General features: G+C 61.9%; 1 protein-coding gene across 1 annotated transcript in view; it reads left to right on the forward strand.

Moving 5' to 3' along the window:
• Positions 1-8,559, forward strand: part of LOC137457664 (uncharacterized) — a 10,213-nt gene extending 1,654 nt beyond the window's left edge. The window contains exon 2 of the mRNA XM_068169489.1: positions 8,494-8,559. Within this exon, the coding sequence (XP_068025590.1) occupies positions 8,494-8,559 (66 nt within the window). The remainder of the gene's footprint in view (positions 1-8,493) is intronic.
• Positions 8,560-21,570: the final 13,011 nt, after the last annotated feature.

Raw genomic sequence — 21,570 nt, forward strand, 5'->3', positions numbered from 1 at the left:
TCCTGAGGGTGTCCCTGGGCCCAGCTCTGCAGCCTGTGCAGGTCCCTCTGGATGGATCCTTGCCTCCAGCTGCAGCACACAGCTGGGGTGCCACCAGCAGCCCCTGCTGAGGCTGCCACTCAGTGCCACTGTGCCTGGCACTTCAGGGGAAGCACAGAGGGCCTCAGCTGTGTGGGCAGCAGGAGACAGCTGGGCTGGGCTGTGCTGCTTGCTGGAGTGAGGAAGGTGAAGTTTAACGAGCCAAAAGAATCCCAGAGTGGCTCAGGCTGGAAGGGAGCTCAGAGCTCATCTGCTCCAACCCCCTGCCAGGGGCAGGGACACCTCCCACCAGCCCCCAGCTTGCTCAGGGCCTCATCCAGCCTGGCCTTGAACCCCTCCAGGCAGGAGGCAGCCACAGCCCTCCCTGGGCAGCCTGGGCCAGAGCCTCAGCTCCCTCCTGCTCAAGAGCTTCTTCCTCAGCCCCACTCTAACCCTGCTCTGCCTCAGCTCCAAAACCCTTCCCCCTGGGCCTGGCTCAGACCCCCTCAGGAGCAGTTCCTCTGCAGCCTTCCTGCAGGATCCCCTTCAGCTCCTGGCAGCAGCTCTGAGGGTCCCCCTGGAGCCTTCTCCTCTGCAGGCTGCACAGCCCCAGCTCCCTCAGCCTGTGCTCCCAGCAGAGCTGCTCCAGCCCTGCCAGCATCTCTGTGGCCTCCCTCTGGGCTCTATCCAAATCCCTTGAAGAGAAGCTGGGAGAATAAAAGCAGAGGGAAAGCTCTGGGGAAGTTGGGGAAGGGAAACAGTGTTGGGAAGCCAACCCACCCCAAACCCAACCCAAAGCTCAGGGGCAGATTTGGAAGTGAAAACAGTGTTGGACTCCCACCCACCCCAACCCAAACCCCAACCCACCCAACCCAATCCAACCAACCCAACCCAATCCAACCCAACCCAATGCAACCCAACCCAACTCAAACCAATCCCAACCCCAAACCAATCCCAACCCAAACAACCCAAACCAAATCCAACCCAACCCAAACCCAAACCCAACCCAAACCCAACCAAACAACCCTCAACAACACAAACCCAACCGACCCTCAACAACCAAACCCAACCAACCTTCAACAACCAAACCCAACCAACCAACCCCTAATAACCCAAACCCAACCAACCCTCACAACCCAAACCAACCACCCCTAATAACTCAAACCCAACCAACCCCAACCCAAACCCAACCAACCCTCAACAACCCAAACCCAACCAATCAACCACTAATAACCCAAACCCAACCAACCCTCAACAACCCAAACCCAACCAAACAATCCTAATAACCCAAACTCAGCCAACCCTCAACAACCCAAACCCAACCAACCCTCAACAACCCCAACACCCAACAACCCCCAACCAACCCAAACCCAACCAACCCTCAACAACCCAACCCACACCCAACCCACCCCAACAACCCTCAACAACCCCCAACCCAACCAACCCCTAATAACCCAAACTCAACAACCCTCAACAGCCCAAACTCAACCAACCCTCAACAACCCAAACTCAACCAACCAACCCCTAACAACCCAACTCAACCAACCCTCACAACCCAAACCCAACCAACCAACCACTAATAACCCAAACCCAAACAACCCTCAACAACCCAACCCAACCAACCCTTAATAACCCAAACTCAACAACCCTCAACAACCCAAACCCAACCAACCCTCAACAACCCAAACTCAACCAACCCTCAACAACCCAAACCCAACCAACCAACCCCTAATAACCCAAACTCAACAACCCTCAACAACCCAAACTCAGCCAACCCTCAAACAACCCAAACTCAACCAACCAACCCCTAACAACCCAATCCCAACCAACCCTCAACAACCCAAACCCAACCACTCCTCAACAACACAAACCCAACCAACCCAAACCCAACCAATCAACCCCTAATAATCCAAACCAAACCAACCAACCCACAACAAACCAAACCAACCAACCCTCAACAACCCAAACCCAACCACTCCTCAACAACCCAATCCCAACCAACCCTCAACAACCAAACCCACACCCAACCCAAACCAACCCAAATCCCAAACCAACCCAAACCCAAACCCAACCCAACCCAAACCCCAACCAACCCAAACCCAACCAACCCTCAACAACCCAAACTCAACCACTTTCCAGGTTATCTATCTTTATTTGCTCCAGCCAGAGGGGCCAGGCCAAAACAGCCCAGAAAGCTGAGGGCAGAGGGCTGGCTGCTGATTGACTTCACTCTGGGGGTGAAAATGAAGCCACCTTAATGTGTGTGCTGTGGAGCTGCCTGAGCCTCATCTCAGCCTGCTCTGGCTGTAAGGTCACACAGTCACACAATGGCTCAGCTGGAAGGGACCTCAGAGGTCATCTAACCAGCCCCCTGCCATGGGCAGGGACACCTCCCCCCAGCCCCAGCTTGCTCAGGGCCTCATCCAGCCTGGTCCTCAACCCCTGCAGGCAGGAGGCAGCCACAGCCTCCCTGGGCAGCCTGGGCCAGAGTCTCCCCAGCCTCACTCTCAAGGATCTCTTCCTCCTCTCCACTCTCAGTCTCTCCTCTCCCAGCTCCAAGCCATTGTTCCTCAGCCTGGCACTCCCAGCCCTTGCCCAGAGTCCCTCCCCAGCTCTCCTGGAGCCCTTCAGGCATTGGAAGCTGCTCTGAGCTCTGCCTGCAGACTTATTCTCTCCAGGCTGCACAGCCCCAGCTCTCCCAGCCTGGCCCCACAGGGGAGGTTCTGCAGCCTCTGCTCCTCTCTGTGGCCTCCTCTGGAGCCTCTCCAGCAGCTCCAGGTCCTTGTGCTGGGGCCCCAGAGCTGGAGACAGTGCTGCAGGTGGGGGCTGAGCAGAGCAGAGCAGAGGGGCAGAATCCCCTCCCTGTGCTGCTGCTCTCCCTGCTCTGGCTGCAGCTCAGCACTCAGCTGCCTCTGGGCTGCCAGGGACCACTGCTGGCTCCTGGGCACTTTGGCACCACCTGACCCCCCCAAGGCCTTCTCCCCCAGGCTGCTCCTGAGCCACTCCTCACCCAGCCTGGAGCTGTGCTGCTCATTTTCCTGACCTCTTCCTACAGCCTTCTTCCTAGGAAGGGCCTCAAGGCACACTCAGCACTGGACCTGTCTCTGCCACCTCCAACCAGGAGCCTGCCCAGGAAACTCCCCAAGCTGCTGATGGAGCTTTTGTGCCCCTGGCTGTCACTCCCAGCTGGCAGCAGTGTTCCAGGCATCTCCTGAGGCTGCCTCTCCCACATCACTTTGCACCATCCAACCCTCAAGAGTTTGATGCCTGTAGAGAGCTGTCACTAACTCAGTGCCATCTCTACCCCTTCACACTACCACCCAGCTGTGGGGAAGGTCTTTAAGGCCACTTCCACCTCACCTGGAGGAGAAACTTCTTTGGGGTGAGGCTGCTGGAGCCTGGAGCAGGCTGCCAGAGAGGTTGTGGAGTCTCCTGCTCTGGAGAGCTTCCAACCCCCCCTGGGTGCGCTCTGGGTGTCCTGCCCTGGGTGCCCTGCTCTGGCAGGGGGTTGGAGTGGATGATCCCAGGCTCAGAGGGTGTTAGGGCTTGGAAGGGAGCCCTGGAGAGCTCCCAGTGGCAGCCCCCTGGCAGAGCAGGAGCAGAGGATCCAGCCCAGGGCACACAGAACACATCCAGCCAGGGCTGCAAAGGCTCCACAGAAGGAGACTCCACAACCTCTCTGGGCAGCCTGCTCCAGGCCTCTGGCAGCCTCCCAGCCAACAAGTTCCTCCTGAGGCTGAGCTGCAACCTCCTGGGCTGCACTTTCCATCCCTTGCCCCTTGGCCTGTGCCAGGGCCCAGTGAGCAGAGGCTGTCCCTGTGCCTCCCTTCCTGCCCCCAGCCCTCAGCTCTTGAGAGACATTGCTCAGCTCCCTCTCAGCCTTCTCCTCTCCACACTCAGCACCCCCAGGGCTCTCAGCCTCTCCTCCCCAGGCACTGCTGCAGTCCCTTCAGCAGCCTTGCAGCCTGCCTTGGCCTCTCTGCAGCAGCTCCCTGTCCCTCCTGAGCTGGGCAGCCCAGGGCTGGATGCAATCCTCCAGGGGAGGTCTCAGCAGGGCAGAGCAGAGCAGAGGGGGAGCAGAACCTCCCTGGCCCTGCTGGATGCCCCCCAGGACCCCCTTGGCCTTCTTGGCCCCCAGGGCCCCTTGCTGCCCCATGCAGAGCTTGCTGCCCAGCAGCACTGCCAGCTGCTCCTCCTTGGGGCTGCTCTGCAGCAGATCCCCTCCCAGGCTGTGCTGCTGCAGCTGCAGGACTCTGCTCTGCTCCTGCCTGAGCCTCAGCAGCTTCCTCCCTGCCCAGCTCTCAGCCTGCTCACCTTGCACAGAGCAGTGCTGAGGGACTCAGAGAGACTTCCAGTGACCCAGGCTGAGCTGTCCTGAGCAGAGCTGAGACTTCTTGGCCTGGCCTGAGCCATGGAGATGTTTGTTCACTGCCATTGCTAGGAAGTGTCTCCCCTCTGCCTTCTCCTCTCCACACTCAGCACCCCCAGGATGATCTCCAGAGCTCCCACAGGGCTTGGGCAGTGCTGCTGCCAGTGGCCCAGGCTGGAGAGCATCATTTGGAAGGGATCAGAGGGAGCCTTGCTTGGCAGCAAACCACCTGGGGCTCCCCAGCCCCCCAGCCCCCAGGGGATTTTGCCTCCCTAGGTGTGTTGAGCACTCAGAGAGGAGACAGAGCTCCTCCACAGCTCCTGGCTGAGGCTTTGCTGTCGGTGAAGCCTTCCCTGGGAGCCAGCAGCAGGAGCAGAGTGCCTGCAGGCAGGTGGGGAGCCCCCAGGCTTTTACAGCTTGGCTGCTTGGGAAGCTGCACAATTACCCTGCCAGGGAGCATTAGCAGCAGACAATTAACCAGGTTATTGATTGACTGAGAGAGCCCTCTCAGGGTGACTTCATCAGGAAATCTGCTGATGCTGGGGCCATAACTGCACTCCTTGGCCACACCAAGCCCTCCTTCCCCAGCTGGGAAGGTCTCTCTCACCTTGAGAGAGGCTGCCTGGCCTTCACATGGCACAGCCTGGGTGCTTCCAGGCATCCACAGGGAGCTCTCAGCAACCACTTCCAGTGGCAGCCCCAGAACCCCCCCAGGGCAAGCTGAGGCTCAGAATGCACAGCACCACCCCATGGCCCCAGGCTGCCTGCCTCCCACCAGGGCAGGGCAGTGCCAGCCTCAGCCTCAGCTGCAGCCCAGCAGCCTGAGTGTGGCCCCAGGGGCTGCAGGGGAGCTGCCTCAGCTGGGGAGGGGACACTGAACTGGGGGGCAGAGTTGAGCTGCTGGAGGGGAGGAAGGCTCTGCAGGCAGCAGGCTCCAGGCAGCAGCAGCAGTGTGCAGCTGGCACCAAGCTGAGTGGTGCTGTCCATGGGCCAGAGGCACAGGAGGGCATCTCAGGAATGCCCCAAGTGGCACCCAGCTGGAGAGGGGCAGCTGAGGGAGCTGGGGATGCTGGCTGTGCAGGAGAGGAGGCTGAAGGTGGCAGAGTTGAGCTGCTGGAGGGGAGGAAGGCTCTGCAGAGGCTCCTGGGCAGGCTGCAGCCAGGGCTGAGCTCAGCTGCAGGAGGCTGAAGAAGGCCAAGGGCTGGGTCCTGAGCCTGGGGCACAGCCACCCCAGGAAGGCTCCAGGCTGGGGGCAGAGGGGCTGGAAAGTGCCCAGCAGAGCAAGGCCTGGGGGGTGCTGGGTGGCAGCAGCTGGAGAGGAGGCAGGGGGTGGGCAGGGGGGCAAGAAGGGCAGCAGCAGCCTGGGCTGGAGCAGCAATGGTTGGGCAGCAGGAGCAGGGCAGGGATTGTGCCCCTGGGCTCAGCACTGGGGAGGCCACAGCTTGAGGGCTGGCTTGAGCTTTGGGCTCCTGGCTGCAAGAAGGAGCTGGAGGAGCTGGAGCAGGGCCAGGGAAGGGCAAGGAAGGTGGGGAAGGGTGTGGAGAAGAGGGCTGGGGAGGAGCAGCTGAGGGAGCTGGGGGTGGGGAGTGTGGAGCAGAGGAGGCTGAGGGAGACCTCCTTGCTCTCTGCAGCTCCCTGAGAGGAGGCTGCAGCCAGGGGGGGTTGGGCTCTGCTCCCTGCTGCCAGGGGCTGCCAGAGCAGTTGGCATTGCAGGGTCAGGGCCTGGCCTGGATGACCTTCAAGCTCCTTCCCAGCCAAACCCCTTCTGTGACTCTGTTCCATGCTGCTTCCTCCACCTCCCTCCAGAGCAGGGCTCAGCTGGCAGGGTGAGGGCTGAGCCCCCAGCCAGCAGCTCTCCCAGCACCCTGCCCTGATGGCAGCCACTGCAGCTTCAGCCCTGCTGGGAAGGCAGAGGGGAGACACTTCCTAGCAATGGCAGTGAACAAACATCTCCATGGCTCAGGCCAGGCCAAGAAGTCTCAGCTCTGCTCAGGACAGCTCAGCCTGGGTCACTGGAAGTCTCTCTGAGTCCCTCAGCACTGCTCTGTGCAAGGTGAGCAGGCTGAGAGCTGGGCAGGGAGGAAGCTGCTGAGGCTCAGGCAGGAGCAGAGCAGAGTCCTGCAGCTGCAGCAGCACAGCCTGGGAGGGGATCTGCTGCAGAGCAGCCCCAAGGAGGAGCAGCTGGCAGTGCTGCTGGGCAGCAAGCTCTGCATGGGGCAGCAAGGGGCCCTGGGGGCCAAGAAGGCCAAGGGGGTCCTGGGGGGCATCCAGCAGGGCCAGGGAGGTTCTGCTCCCCCTCTGCTCTGCCCTGCCCTGCTGAGACCTCCCCTGGAGGATTGCATCCAGCCCTGGGCTGCCCAGCTCAGGAGGGACAGGGAGCTGCTGCAGAGAGGCCAAGGCAGGCTGCAAGGCTGCTGAAGGGACTGCAGCAGTGCCTGGGGAGGAGAGGCTGAGAGCCCTGGGGGTGCTGAGTGTGGAGAGGAGAAGGCTGAGAGGGAGCTGAGCAATGTCTCTCAAGAGCTGAGGGCTGGGGGGCAGGAAGGGAGGCACAGGGACAGCCTCTGCTCACTGGGCCCTGGCACAGGCCAAGGGGCAAGGGATGGAAAGTGCAGCCCAGGAGGTTGCAGCTCAGCCTCAGGAGGAACTTCTTGGCTGGGAGGCTGCCAGAGGCCTGGAGCAGGCTGCCCAGAGAGGTTGTGGAGTCTCCTACAAGGATGCTGAAGGGCCTGGGGCACTGCCTGGTGAGGAGAGGCTGGAACTGGAGCAGCTTTAAGCCATTCTAGGATTCTCCTGCAATGATTTCACACCAAAATGAAGCTCTTGGATCCTCCTCTTCCCCAGGACCTCGTGGCCAGGGCACACATCTGGGTGGAAGGATGTCTCCTGTTCAGCAGAGGAGGATGAGGAAGCTCAGCTCTGCCTTCAGGCCAGCAGCTGCAGGCTGGGAGAGCTTCAGAGCAAGGCAGAGTCACAGAATTGGTTGGGTTGGAAAAGGCCTCCAAGGGCACCCAGTCCAGCCCCAACCCAGCCCCTCCATGGCCACCAAGCCCTGGCCCCAGCTGCCATGGGCACAGCTTGCTGCAGCACCTCCAGCCATGGGGACTGCACCACCGCCCTGGGCAGCCTCTGCCAGTCCCTGACCACTCTGGCAGCAGAGAGATTCTTCCTCCTCTCCAACCTAAGCCTCCCCTGGGACAACTCTTCCTGCTGCTCCCCAGGGCCCTTTGCTGTCCCCTGCAGACCTTGCTGCCCAGCAGCACTCCAAGCTCTTCCTCCCTGGAGCTGCTCTGCAGCAGGGCAGCCTCTAACCTGTCCTGGGGCTGCTGTGCCTCCCCGCCAGGGGCAGGGATGAGCATCCAACCCCCTCCCTGGGCAGCCTGGGCCAGGCTTGCAGAGCCCTTGCAGGGAAGAAGTTTCTTCTCCTCTCCAAGCTAAGCCTCCCCTGGGGCAGCCTGAGGCCATTGCCTCTCCTCCTGGCCCTTGTTCCTAGGGAGCAGAGCCCAACCCCCCCTGGCTGCAGCCTCCTCTCAGGGAGCTGCAGAGAGCAAGGAGGTCTCCCTCAGCCTCCTCTGCTCCACACTCCCCACCCCCAGCTCCCTCAGCTGCTCCTCCCCAGCCCTCTTCTCCACACCCTTCCCCACCTTCCTTGCCCTTCCCTGGCCCTGCTCCAGCTCCTCCAGGTCCTTCTTGCAGCCAGGAGCCCAAAGCTCAAGCCAGCCCTCAAGCTGTGGCCTCCCCAGTGCTGAGCCCAGGGGCACAATCCCTGCCCTGCTCCTGGGGGTGAGGATCCCTCAGCCCTGCTCTCCCTTTCCTGCTTCCCTTGGCTGCCAGCTGCCTCCTGGCTGCCCCTGCTCTGCCTCCCAGCAAAGTGGTTGTTAGTGCAGGAGCTGCAGTGCAGCCCCAGCTCCGGGGGGGTCACATTCTGAGGGAGATTTTATGGCCCTGGTGAAACCTTAGCCCCATCCCTGCCGACTGCATGGGGCAGGGGAAGAGCCTCGCAGTGCTTAGCCCGGGGGGGATTGGTGCCTCACCTTCCAGGCAGAGAGAGAGCCTTTCCTCTGCTGGGGGAAGCAGCTCTCACTCTCTCTGCTCTCTCTTCCCCACAGTGCCTCCTCTTTGAGGAGAGCATCAGCAGGGGACATGAAGCAAGGCCTCCAGCACTTATGGAGTGAAGCTGTAGCAAAGAAACTACAGAGAGGGCAGAGGAGAGAGGAGGCTGGCTCGGGGAGAAGGGAGGGGGAAAAGCTTTCACCTCCTGGCTGCTTGGATCCTAAAGGGAACAGCTCCTGCCAGCTGGGGGTGCTGGGGTGGTGCTGGGGTGGTGCTGGGGTGGTGCTGGGATGGAGCTGGGATGGAGCTGGGGTGGTGCTGGGATGGTGCTGGGATGGAGCTGGGGTGGAGCTGGGGTGGTGCTGAGATGGTGCTGGGGTGGTGCTGGTGGTGCTGGGATGGTGCTGATGAAGCTGGGTGGTGCTGGTAGAGGTGGGGGCATGCTGGTGTGCTGGGGTGGTGCTGAGCCAGCCTGGTGTCCCCTGCAGGGGTGGTGCTGCTGCCCCAGTGCCCTGCACAGAGCAGTGCTGAAGCTGTTCAGGAGAGCTGGCTCCAGGCCTGGGCTGGGGGCAGCCTCACTGCTGGCAGGAGGAGAGGGAGCAGGCAGAGCCTTCCTCCCCTGCAGCACATCCAAGTGCCAGGGGCTACAGCTCGGCCACAGCAACCCCAGGCAGTGCCACAGGCTGGGGGCAGAGGGGCTGAGAGCAGCCAGGCAGAGAGGGAGCTGGGGGTGCTAGGGGAGAGCAGCTGAAGAGGAGGCAGCAGTGTGCCCAGGGGGCCAAGAAGGCCAAGGGCATCCTGGCCTGGGTCAGGCAGAGTGTGGCCAGCAGGAGCAGGGAAGTCCTTGTGCCCTGTGCTCAGCACTGCTGAGGCCACAGCTTGAGTCCTGTGTCCAGCTCTGGGCTCCTGAGGGTAGGAAAGAGGTTGAGCTGCTGGAAGGTGTCCAAAGAAGGGCAACAAAGCTGGGGAGGGGTCTGGGGCACAGCCCTGTGAGGAGAGGCTGAGGGAGCTGGGGTTGCTTAGCCTGGAGAAGAGGAGGCTCAGGGGAGACCTTCTTGCTCTCTCCAACTCCCTGCAGGGAGGCTGTAGGCAGGGGGGTTGGTCTCTTCTGCCAGGCCCCCAGCAGCAGAACAAGAGGACACAGTCTCAAGCTGTGCCAGGGGAGGTTGAGGCTGGAGGGGAGGAGAAAGTTCTTCCCAGCAAGAGGAATTGGCCACTGGGATGAGCTGCCCAGGGAGGTGGTGGAGTCCCCATCCCTGGAGGGGTTCAGGAAGAGCCTGGCTGAGGCCCTTGGAGCCATGGTTGAGTTGCTCAGATGGTGCTGGGGGAGAGTTTGGACTGGATGAGCTCTGAGGCCTTTTCCAGCCTGGTCTGGTCTATTCTATTCTATTCTATTCTATTCTATTCTATTCTATTCTATTCTATTCTATTCTATTCTATTCTATTCAACAAGGCACAGAGGCTGCAGAGCTGGCCCCAGAGCTGCAGCTGTGGGCTCAGCAGAGTGGAGCAGAGGGGCAGAATCCCCTCCCTGGCCCTGCTGGCCACACTTCTCTTGCTGCAGCCCAGGCTCTGCTTGGCTCTCTGGGCTGCAAGTGCTCCCTGCTGGCTCCTGCTGAGCTTCTCCTCCCCCAGCACCCCCAAGGCCTTTCCTTCAGAGCTTCCTCCAAGCATGGAAGGGTTGAAAGCTGCTGGGCAGCAAGGTCTGCAGGGAACAGCAAAGGGCCCTGGGGGCCAAGAGAGCCAATGGGGGCCTGGGGGGCAGCAGGAAGAGTGTGGCCAGCAGGGCTGGGGAGGTTCTGCTCCCCCTCTGCTCTGCTCTGCCCTGCTGAGCCCACAGCTGCAATCCTGTGCCCAGCTCTGGGCTCCCCAGGTGCAGAGAGACAGAGAGCTGCTGGGGAGAGCCCAAGGGAGAGGCAGGAGGAGGAGTTGGGGACCTGAGCATCTGCCCTGTGGAGAGAGGCTGAGAGCCCTGGGGGTGGTTAGCCTGGAGAGGAGAAGGCTGAGAGGGATCTGATCAATGCCTCTCAATAGCTGAGGGCTGGGGGGCAAGGGGAGGAGGCCAAGCTCTGCTGGGTGGTGCTCAGGAGTCACCCAAGGAGCAATGGACACAAAGTGGAGCAGAGAAGGTTTCAGCTGAGCAGGAGGAGAAACTTCCTTGGTGTGAGGCTGCTGGAGCCTGGAGCAGGCTGCCAGAGAGGTTGTGGAGTCTCCTGCTCTGGAGAGCTTCCACCCCCCCCCGGGTGTGCTCTGGGTGCCCTGCCCTGGCTGGGTGAGCTCTGGAGGTCCCTCCCAGCCTCTAATGTTCTGTGATGCTGTGAAGGGTGAAGGCTGCTCCCAGCCCAGGCTGAGGTGCCCTGGCCTGCAGCAGGCAGCAGGCAGGAGGCAGGAGGCAGCAGGCAGGAGGCAGGAGGCAGCAGGCAGGAGGCAGGAGGCAGCAGGCAGCAGGCTCCAGGCAGGAGGCAGCAGGGTACAGGCAGGAGGCAGCAGGCAGGAGGCAGCAGGCAGGAGGCATCAGGCAACAGGCAGCAGGCAGGAGGCAGCAGGCAGCAGGCAGGAGGCAGGAGGCAGGAGGCAGGAGGCAGGAGGCAGCAGGCAACAGGCAACAGGCAGCAGGCAGGAGGCAGCAGGCAGGAGGCAGCAGACTGCAGGCAGCACGCAGCAGGGTACAGGCAGGAGGCAGCAGGCAGGAGGCAGGAGGCATCAGGCAACAGGCAACAGGCAGCAGGCAGGAGGCAGCAGGCAGGAGGCAGCAGGGTACAGGCAGGAGGCAGCAGGCAGCAGGCAGCAGACTCCAGGTAGGAGGCAGGAGGCAGGAGGCAGCAGGCAGCAAGCAGCAGGCAGGAGGCAGGAGGCAGGAGGCAGCAGGCAGCAGGCAGCAGGCAGCAGGCAGGAGGCAGGAGGCAGGAGGCAGCAGGCAGCAGGCAGCAGGCTCCAAGCAGCAGGCTGCAGGCAGCAGGCAGCAGACAGGAGGCAGCAGGCAGCAGGCAGCAGGCAGGAGGCAGGAGGCAGGAGACAGGAGGCAGCAGGCAGGAGGCAGCAGGCAACAGGCTGCAGGCAGCAGGCAGCAGGCTCCAGGGAGGAGGCAGCAGGCTGCAGGCAGCAGGCAGCAGGCAGGAGGCAGCAGGCAGGAGGCTGCAGGCATTGGCAGAGCTGTGCCCGGGGGGGCTCTGGGGGGTCTCTGCCACGCTCCATTTCCCCCGGGCCAGGCGCTGCAGCCCGATGGCTGCACAGCCAATTTCCTTCAGCTGCCTTCTCCATCCATCACCCCCTCCCCTCCCCCATCCATCACCCCCCTCCCCTCCCCCATCCATCACCCCCCTCCCCCCATCCATCATCCCTCCCTCCCCCCCGCCCCCAGCCCCCTGCTGGGCTGAGCAAACCCCCCCCGCCCGGCGTGCTCAGCTAATTAATCACCATTGTGAGGGAATGTTCCCTTAATGAAGCGGGCAGGGAGGGGAGGGAGGCTCCGGAGCCCCGGGGGGGGGCACACAGGGTGTGGGCAGAGCTTTAATCACTCCTGCTGCAGATACACATCTCCAGCAGGCTGCCAGAGGCAGCCCAAGCCCAGCGCTGCCGGCCTGGAGTTGATGATGCAGGAGCAGATTGGTGCTGCCAGGGAAGCAGCCCTGCAATAACCTGCAGAGCCTTCATCATCATCCAGGCAGACAAGGCAGGCAGCGACGGGCAGAGTTAATTGAAGGAGAAACTAATTAGAGCGCCAGGCTGAGAGGTGGCTCCACCCTCACCCCCCCCCCCCCATGGCTGAGGAGCAGCACTGGAGACCTGCTGAGGGCATCTCCCAGGGCAGAGCTGCTCCTCAGCACCAGCAGCACTGCAGAGAGCTCCTAAGGGCTTCCCTGCAGCTCTCCTTCTGCCTCCGAGGGTGGGGAGGCCCTGGGGCAGTGCCCAGGGAGGCTGTGGGCATCTCATACCTGCATAAGGGGCTGGGGGTGCTGGGTGGGGAGGCAAGGGGTGGGCAGGGGGGCAAGGAGGGCAGCAGCAGCCTGGGCTGGAGCAGCAATGGTTGGGCAGCAGGAGCAGGGCAGGGATTGTGCCCCTGGGCTCAGCACTGGGCAGGCCACAGCTGGAGGGCTGGGCTGAGCTTTGGGCTCCTGGCTGCAAGCTGGCAGCAAAGGAGGGGAAGGAACTCACAGGGGCCCTGCTGCCCCAGGAAGGTTCCTGAGGCTGGGGATGAAGTGCAGCAAGGTCTAACAGTGCTCAGCACTGAGCTCAGTGCTGAGAGAAGCAGCCCTGCAAATCTGGATGCCAGAGGGTGCCCTGAGTTTGCACAGAGACATCACAGAGTCACTGTGGCTAGAAAAGACCTTCAGGGGCCCCAGATCCCAACCACTGCCTAACTCTGCCAAGGCCTCTGCCACAGCAGCCCCTGCAGCACCATGGCTCTGAATCACCTCCAGCCATGGGAGCAGGTCTGGGCAAGGAGGACATTGAGAGGCTGCAGCAGGGCCAGGGAAGGGCAAGAAAGGTGGGGAAGGGTGTGGAGAAGAGGGCTGGGGAGGAGCAGCTGAGGGAGCTGGGGGTGGGGAGTGTGGAGCAGAGGAGGCTGAGGGAGACCTCCTTGCTCTCTGCAGCTCCCTGAGAGGAGGCTGCAGCCAGGGGGGGTTGGGCTCCGCTCCCTGCTGCCAGGGGCTGCCAGAGCAGTTGGCAGTGCAGGGTCAGGGCCTGGGCTGGATGACCTTCAAGCTCCTTCCCAAGCAAACCCCTTCTGTGACTCTGTTCCATGCTGCTTCCTCCACCTCCCTCCAGAGCAGGGCTCAGCTGGCAGGGTGAGGGCTGAGCCCCCAGCCAGCAGCTCTCCCAGCAGCCTGCCCTGATGGCAGCCACTGCAGGAACCTTCCAGCAGCAAGCAGCAGAGGCTGCGTGGTGGCTGTGCAGCTCTGTCCCTGCTCTGCACTGAGCAGCACACAGCTCTGTGCCCCCCTGGGTGAGAGGGACCTGGGGGTGCTGGGGGAGAGCAGCTGAACATGAGCCAGCAGTGTGCCCAGGGGGCCAAGAAGGCCAAGGGCATCCTGGCCTGGGTCAGGCAGAGTGTGGCCAGCAGGAGCAGGGAAGTCCTTGTGCCCTGTGCTCAGCACTGCTGAGGCCACAGCTTGAGTCCTGTGTCCAGCTCTGGGCTCCTGAGGGTAGGAAAGAGGTTGAGCTGCTGGAAGGTGTCCAGAGAAGGGCAACAATGCTGGGGAGGGGTCTGGGGCACAGCCCTGTGAGGAGAGGTGTATCACTTTTGGAAGAGAGGTGAGGCAACCCATGGAATGTTTAAGGATGTTGCTAGGTCTTGTAGGAAGAAAATTAGGGAGGCAAAAGCACATTTGGAGCTTAGCCTGGCCTCTGCTGTGAAGGACAACAAAAAGTCCTTCTATAAATACATGAATAGCAAGAGGAAGGGAAGGGCAGAGACAACCTCCACTCCTTGGTGGACATGGAGGGAAATGTTGTATCAAAGGATGAGGAAAAGGCAGAGATACTTAACACCTTCTTTGCCTCAATTTTTACTAGAAGGGCAGAACGTCTTCCTGACAGCTGGCCTGCAGAGCTGGCAGAAGGAGCCAGGGAGCTGCACAGTTTCCCTATGTTCCATGAGGCGGTGGTTGGAACTCTCCTTAGCAGCTTGGATCCCCACGAGTCCATGGGACCAGATGGGATCCATCCTAGGGTGCTGAGAGAGCTGGCAGAGGAGCTGGCTGGGTCACTATCCAACATTTTTCAGCAGCCCTGGCTCACTGGCGAGGTCCCAGAGGACTGGAAGCTGCCAACGTGGTGCCCATCCACAAGCAGGGCCGGTTGGATGAGCCAGGGAATTCCAGGCCTGTCAGCCTGACCTCAGTGCCAGGCAAGATGATGGAACAGGTCATCCTGAGTGCAATCACACAGCACTGACAGGATGGCCAAGGGATCAGGCCCAGCCAGCATGGATTCAGGAAGAGCAGGTCCTGCCTGACCAACCTGAGCTCCTTCTATGATCAGGTGACTGCCTGGTGGACGTGGGGAGGCCTGTGGATGTAGTCTACCTGGACCTCAGCAAGGCCTTTGCCACCATCCCCCATAGCAAACTCCTGTCCAAGCTGTCAGCCCCTGGCTGGGACAGCAGCTCTGAGCTGGGTTAGGAACTGGCTGGAGGCTGAGCCCAGAGAGTGGTGGTGAATGGTGCCACAGCCAGCTGGCAGCCAGGCTCCAGTGGTGTGCCCCAAGGATCAGTGCTGGGCCCTGTGCTCTTTAACATCTTTATTGATGATCTGGATGAGGGCATTGAGTCCATCAGCAGTAAATTTGCTGACGACACCAAGCTGGGGGCAGGAGCTGAGCTGTGAGAGGGGAGCAGAGCTCTGCAGAGGGACCTGGACAGGCTGGACAGATGGGCAGAGGCCAAGGGCAGGAGATTGAACACATCCAAGTGCCAGGGGCTGCACATTGGCCACAGCAACCCCAGGCAGTGCCACAGGCTGGGGGCAGAGGGGCTGAGAGCAGCCAGGCAGAGAGGGACCTGGGGGTGCTGGTTGATGGTAGGCTGAACATGAGCCTGCAGTGTGCCCAGGCAGCCAAGAGGGCCAATGGCATCCTGGCCTGCATCAGGAACAGTGTGGCCAGCAGGAGCAGGGAGGTCATTCTGCCCCTGTACACTGCACTGGTTAGGCCACACCTCAAGTCCTGTGTCCAGTTCTGGGCCCCTCAGGTTAGGAAGGAGGTTGAGTTGCTGGAACAAGTCCAGAGAAGGGCAACGAAGTTAGTGAGGGGCTTGGAACACAGCCCTGTGAGGAGAGGCTGAGGGAGCTGGGGCTGCTTAGCCTGGAGAGGAGGAGACTCAGGGGAGACCTTCTTGCTCTCTCCAGCTCCCTGCAGGGAGGTTGGAGCCAGCTGGGGGTTGGTCTCTTCTGCCAGGCCCCCAGCAGCAGAACAAGAGGACACAGTCTCAAGCTGTGCCAGGGGAGGTTGAGGCTGGAGGGGAGGAGAAAGTTCTTCCCAGCCAGAGGAATTGGCCACTGGGATGAGCTGCCCAGGGAGGTGGTGGAGTCCCCAGCCCTGGAGGGGTTCAGGAAGAGCCTGGCTGAGGCCCTTGGAGCCATGGTTGAGTTGCTGAGATGGTGCTGGGGGAGAGGTTGGCCTGGATGAGCTCTGAGGCCTTTTCCAACCTGGATGATTCTGTGCTGGTGCCTGGCAGGGCACTGCAGCAGCTGGGGCTGTGGCTCCCCTGCCTGGCTGCACACAGGTGAGCAGCACACAGCTGCCTTCAGAGCTTTGCAAGGCACAGACACAGAGGCTGTAGCAGCTGCCTTCAGTTCCAGCAAGGCTCTGGAGGGGCTGGAAGGTGTCCAGAGCAGGGCCAGGAGGAGGAGCAGAGAGCTGGAGCTGCTCTGCTCTGAGCACAGCCTGAGAGAGTTGGGCTTGTGCAGGCTGCAGAGGAGAAGGCTCCCAGGAGACTTTGGAGGGGGTGAGGGAGGGCTAGGAGTGGGGGGGCTGGAGCAGAAGTAGAAGTGGGGAGCTGGAGCTTGGCTGTGAGGAAGAAGTTGTTGGGCAGGAGGGTGGTGAGAGCCTGGCCCAGGCTGCCCAGGGAGGTGGTGGAAGCCTCCTGGCTGGAGGTGTTTGCAGCCAGGCTGGAGGTGGCTGTGAGCAAGCTGCTGTGGTGTGAGGTGTCCCTGCCCATGGCAGGGGCTTGGGGCTGGCTGAGCCTGGAGCTCCCTTCCAGCCCTGCCAGCTCTGTGATGATTCTGTGATCCATCTCCATCAGTGGCTCTCTGTGGCCAGGTGAAGCCACAGGAGCAGAGGGCTGAGCAATCCACCAGGGACACAGAGCAGCAGTGCCAGGGAGAGGAAGCAGCACAGCAGCACTGAGAGCCCAGGGCCTGGGGCTGGAGCAGGCTGCAGTAAACCCAACAGCAGAGGAGCAGAGAGCAGGAGAGGCTCAGAGAGAGCCTCAGCCCCTGAACAGTGCTGAGAAACTGGAAGCAAGAGCCTGAAGGCTCAGCTGGTGAGGGAGAGGGATGCAGCACAAGCTCTGCTCTCCAGGCATGGGAGCCTTCCCCATCTCCCCAGCCAGCAGCACTCCTGCTGCAGGTCTCCTTCCCTCCCCCCCACTCCACCCACAGCAGTCAGGCAGAGCCACAGAGGTGCCCAGGCTGGAGGAGTCCTCTGAGACTGAGCCCAGCCCTGGGCCTGACACTGGCAGGTCCTTGCCTCAGCCTCCTCCTTCAGCACCACAGCTACACAACCCTGCAGCACCCCCAGGGGTGTGAACCACACCAGGCTGAGCCACTGCCTGAGAGCCCTCTCAGGGAAGAAGTTCTTCCTGATGTCCATCCTGAACCTCCCTTGGGGTAGCCTGAGGCCATTTCCTCTTATCCTATCACTTATGAACTGCTGGAACAGCCCAAACCCCCTGGCTGCAGCCCCCACAGCCCTCAGCACCACAGCTCTGGAACCCCTCCAGGGATGAGCATCCAACCCCCTCCCTGGGCAGCCTGGGCCAGGCTTGCAGAGCCCTTGCAGGGAAGAAGTTTCTTCTCCTCTCCAAGCTAAGCCTCCCCTGGGGCAGCCTGAGGCCATTGCCTCTCCTCCTGGCCCTTGTTCCTAGGGAGCAGAGCCCAACCCCCCCTGGCTGCAGCCTCCTCTCAGGGAGCTGCAGAGAGCAAGGAGGTCTCCCTCAGCCTCCTCTGCTCCACACTCCCCACCCCCAGCTCCCTCAGCTGCTCCTCCCCAGCCCTCTTCTCCACACCCTTCCCCACCTTCCTTGCCCTTCCCTGGCCCTGCTCCAGCTCCTCCTGCTCCTTCTTGCAGCCAGGAGCCCAAAGCTCAAGCCAGCCCTCAAGCTGTGGCCTGCCCAGTGCTGAGCCCAGGGGCACAATCCCTGCCCTGCTCCTGCTGCCCAACCATTGCTGCTCCAGCCCAGGCTGCTGCTGCCCTCCTTGCCCCCCTGCCCACCCCTCTGTTCCTTGTCCCCTTCCCTCTCTGGGTTGTGGGTTTGGGCTCAGGCTGAGGTTTCTCCTCTCAGGCTGCCTGGCCCCAGCAGCCAGCGTGGCCACCACACAGCTCCCAGTGAAGTGAAGCACAAAGTCTGAGATCAATTAATCATTCATTATCTTCAGCCTGCAATAGCTGAGGCTGCAGCACAGGCAGGGCAATAATCCTTACAGCCCCCAAGGTGCTCATCTCCTCCTGAGCTGGGCATCCATCAGCCAGAGCACAGCAGCACCACAAAAGCCTTCGTGTGCAGGGGGATCAGCCCGGGGGGAGTGCCAGGGCCTGGGAGCTCAGGCCCAGGCTCAGCACATCAGGAGCAAGAGGGCTGCTGGCAGGGGGCTCCTCTGAACCAGCTTGAAGGGCTCAGCCTGCCCTCAGGGAGAGCAGAGTGGGCAGAGTGAGAGCTGGGCAGGGAGGAAGCTGCTGAGGCTCAGGCAGGAGCAGAGCAGAGTCCTGCAGCTGCAGCAGCACAGCCTGGGAGGGGATCTGCTGCAGAGCAGCCCCAAGGAGGAGCAGCTGGCAGTGCTGCTGGGCAGCAAGCTCTGCATGGGGCAGCAAGGGGCCCTGGGGGCCAAGAAGGCCAAGGGGGGTCCTGGGGGGCATCCAGCAGGGCCAGGGAGGTTCTGCTCCCCCTCTGCTCTGCTCTGCCCTGCTGAGACCTCCCCTGGAGGATTGCATCCAGCCCTGGGCTGCCCAGCTCAGGAGGGACAGGGAGCTGCTGCAGAGAGGCCAAGGCAGGCTGCAAGGCTGCTGAAGGGACTGCAGCAGTGCCTGGGGAGGAGAGGCTGAGAGCCCTGGGGGTGCTGAGTGTGGAGAGGAGAAGGCTGAGAGGGAGCTGAGCAATGTCTCTCAAGAGCTGAGGGCTGGGGGGCAGGAAGGGAGGCACAGGGACAGCCTCTGCTCACTGGGCCCTGGCACAGGCCAAGGGGCAAGGGATGGAAAGTGCAGCCCAGGAGGTTGCAGCTCAGCCTCAGGAGGAACTTGTTGGCTGGGAGGCTGCCAGAGGCCTGGAGCAGGCTGCCCAGAGAGGTTGTGGAGTCTCCTTCTGTGGAGCCTTTGCAGCCCTGGCTGGATGTGTTCTGTGTGCCCTGGGCTGGATCCTCTGCTCCTGCTCTGCCAGGGGGCTGCCACTGGGAGCCCTCCAGGGCTCCCTTCCAGCCCCCAGCACCCTGGGAGCTGTGATCCTCTGCTGTGGTGTCCATATTTCCATTTCCAAGTGCAGCTTCCCCAGCTTCACTTTCCAAAGGAGAGGGAAAGCTGAGCAAGAGGATGTTGGACAGGAGGAGAAACTTCTCCCCTGCCAAGGCTGCCAAGCCCTGGCACAGGCTGCCCAGGGCAGGGCTTCAGTCCTCATCCCTGGAGGGGTTGGAGGGATGGCCATGGGTTAGACCCAGTCTGGGCAGAGCTCAAGGCTGGTTGGACTCCAGGAGCCAGGCATGGAGACTGCACTGCCAGCAGGACACTGGGGAGCTGGGGCAGGGCCAGGGAAGGGCAAGAAAGGTGGGGAAGGGTGTGGAGAAGAGGGCTGGGGAGGAGCAGCTGAGGGAGCTGGGGGTGGGGAGTGTGGAGCAGAGGAGGCTGAGGGAGACCTCCTTGCTCTCTGCAGCAGGTGGGGAGGGGTCTGGGGCACAGTCCTGTGAGGAGAGGCTGAGGGAGCTGGGGTTGCTTAGCCTGCAGAAGAGGAGGCTCAGGGGAGACCTTCTTGCTCTCTCCAACTCCCTGCAGGGAGGTTGGAGCCAGGGGGGGGCTGGTCTCTTCTGCCAGGCCCCCAGCCCCAGAACAAGAGGACACAGTCTCAAGCTGTGCCAGGGGAGGTTGAGGCTGGAGGTTTCGGAAGAGATTCTTCCCAGCAAGAGGAATTGGCCACTGGGATGAGCTGCCCAGGGAGGTGGTGGAGTCCCCAGCCCTGGAGGGTTCAGGATGTGGCCCTTGGGGGCAGGGGGTAGCTGCTGTGGTGCTGTTGGGTCCCAGGCTGGCCTGGATGCTCTCAGAGGTCTCTTCCAGCCCCAGAGTGATGTTTCTGTGACTCTTCCTTTTCCTCTCCACTCCGTGGCTCAGAAGGAGGTTGGTTGGAACTGCTCAGAAGCAAACAGCCAGAGGCTGGAGCTGATCCCTCCAGGGCAGGGCAAGGAGGAAGGGCAGGGCCATGGAGCAGTGCAGGAGGAAGTGCAGCGGTGAGGAAGGGATGGAGAAGGACAACCCAGTGGAGGCTCCCTTGGGAAGTGCCTGCTGTGGGCTGGCAGCTCCCAGAGGGACACAGCCCAGGGAGCAAAGGCAGCCTGGAGGGGAGAGTCAACTCCCAGGCTGCCAGCAGCTGAAGAGGAAGAGAATTCATTATTCCTTCAGCTGCAGAGGCCTGGAGCCTCCCACAGATCAATCAGCTCTGGAGGTATTTCACTTGGCCTAAGGAGCTCTGACTCTATCTTAGCTCAATGAAACCAAAATCAATGCAGGGCAATTAAAGCTCAGCTCATTAGGGCATGCAAGGAGTGCTGCAGGAGAGGAGAGGAGCTGCTGCTGCTGCTGCTGCTGCTGCTGCTGCTGCCTGGGGGCCCTGCAGGGGACTCCACTCTGCTGAGCCCACAGCTGCAGCTCTGGGGCCAGCTCTGCAGCCTCTGTGCCAGGAAGGCTCTGGAGGGGCTGGAAGGTGTCCAGAGCAGGGCCAGGAGGAGGAGCAGAGGGCTGGAGCTGCTCTGCTCTGAGCACAGCCTGAGAGAGTTGGGCTTGTGCAGGCTGGAGAGGAGAAGGCTCCCAGGAGACCTTCTGGTGGCCTCCCAGGAGCTGCAGGGGGCTGCAAGCAAGCTGGGGAGGGACTTTGGAGGGGGTGAGGGAGGGCTAGGAGTGGGGGGGCTGGAGCAGAAGTAGAAGTGGGGAGCTGGAGCTTGGCTGTGAGGAAGAAGTTGTTGGGCAGGAGGGTGGTGAGAGCCTGGCCCAGGCTGCCCAGGGAGGTGGTGGAAGCCTCCTGGCTGGAGGTGTTTGCAGCCAGGCTGGAGGTGGCTGTGAGCAAGCTGCTGTGGTGTGAGGTGTCCCTGCCCATGGCAGGGGGCTGGGGCTGGCTGAGCCTGCAGCTCCCCTCTCCCTTCACTCCCCTGCTCGGGCCAGGCACAATCGTGAGCTGCTGCTGCCCCCTAGCTGCCGGCGCTGCTAAGCGCAGGCTCCCTGCTGGCTCGGGGGGGATGCAGACACCGCAGAGCTGTCCAAGAGTTGTCCTTCAGCAGCTGCCAGCCCGCCCGGGGCAGAGCCCACGGCACGGCCCAGAGAGCAGAGCCAAGGGCAGCTGCAAGGCCACAGCTTGAGTCCTGTGTCCAGCTCTGGGCTCCTGAGGTTAGGAAAGAGGTTGAGCTGCTGGAAGGTGTCCAGAGAAGGGCAACAAAGCTGGGGAGGGGTCTGGGGCACAGCCCTGTGAGGAGAGGCTGAGGGAGCTGGGGTTGCTCAGCCTGCAGAAGAGGAGGCTCAGGGGAGACCTTCTTGCTCTCTCCAACTCCCTGCAGGGATGTTGGAGCCAGGAGGGGGTTGGTCTCTTCTGCCAGGCCCCCAGCAGCAGAACAAGAGGACACAGTCTCAAGCTGTGCCAGGGGAGGTTGAGGCTGGAGGGGAGGAGAAAGTTCTTGCCAGCAAGAGGAATTGGCCACTGGGATGAGCTGCCCAGGGAGGTGGTGGAGTCCCCAGCCCTGGAGGGGTTCAGGAAGAGCCTGGCTGAGGCCCTTGGTGCCATGGTTGAGTTGCTCAGATGGTGCTGGGGGAGAGGTTGGACATAGAATGGGATGGGATGGGATAGGGAATAGGATAGGATAGGATGGGATGGGATAGTACAGGACCAGGTTGGGAGAGACCTCTGAGACCACCAAAGGTCTTTTCCAACCTGGTTAATTCTATTCTCTTCTCTTCAGGGCTGCTACAGGCAGAGCTGCACAGAGCTGCACAGAGTCCTGGCAGAGGATGAGGATGAGCATGCCTCCCCTTAGCCTCCTTTTCTCCAGGCTAAACCATCCCTTCAGTGCCTTTCAGAGCATCAGGGAGTAGTAAGGGTTGGAAGGGAGAGAGTCCAAGCTCCTGCCAGGGCAGGGCACCCAGAGCACACCCAGGGGGGGTTGGAAGCTCTCCAGAGCAGGAGACTCCACAACCTCTCTGGCAGCCTGCTCCAGGCTCCAGCAGCCTCA

Source organism: Melanerpes formicivorus, unplaced genomic scaffold (assembly GCF_026170545.1).
Source record: "Melanerpes formicivorus ecotype bairdi unplaced genomic scaffold, bMelFor1.0.p_v2 SCAF_186, whole genome shotgun sequence".
NCBI classification, from domain to species: domain Eukaryota; kingdom Metazoa; phylum Chordata; class Aves; order Piciformes; family Picidae; genus Melanerpes; species Melanerpes formicivorus.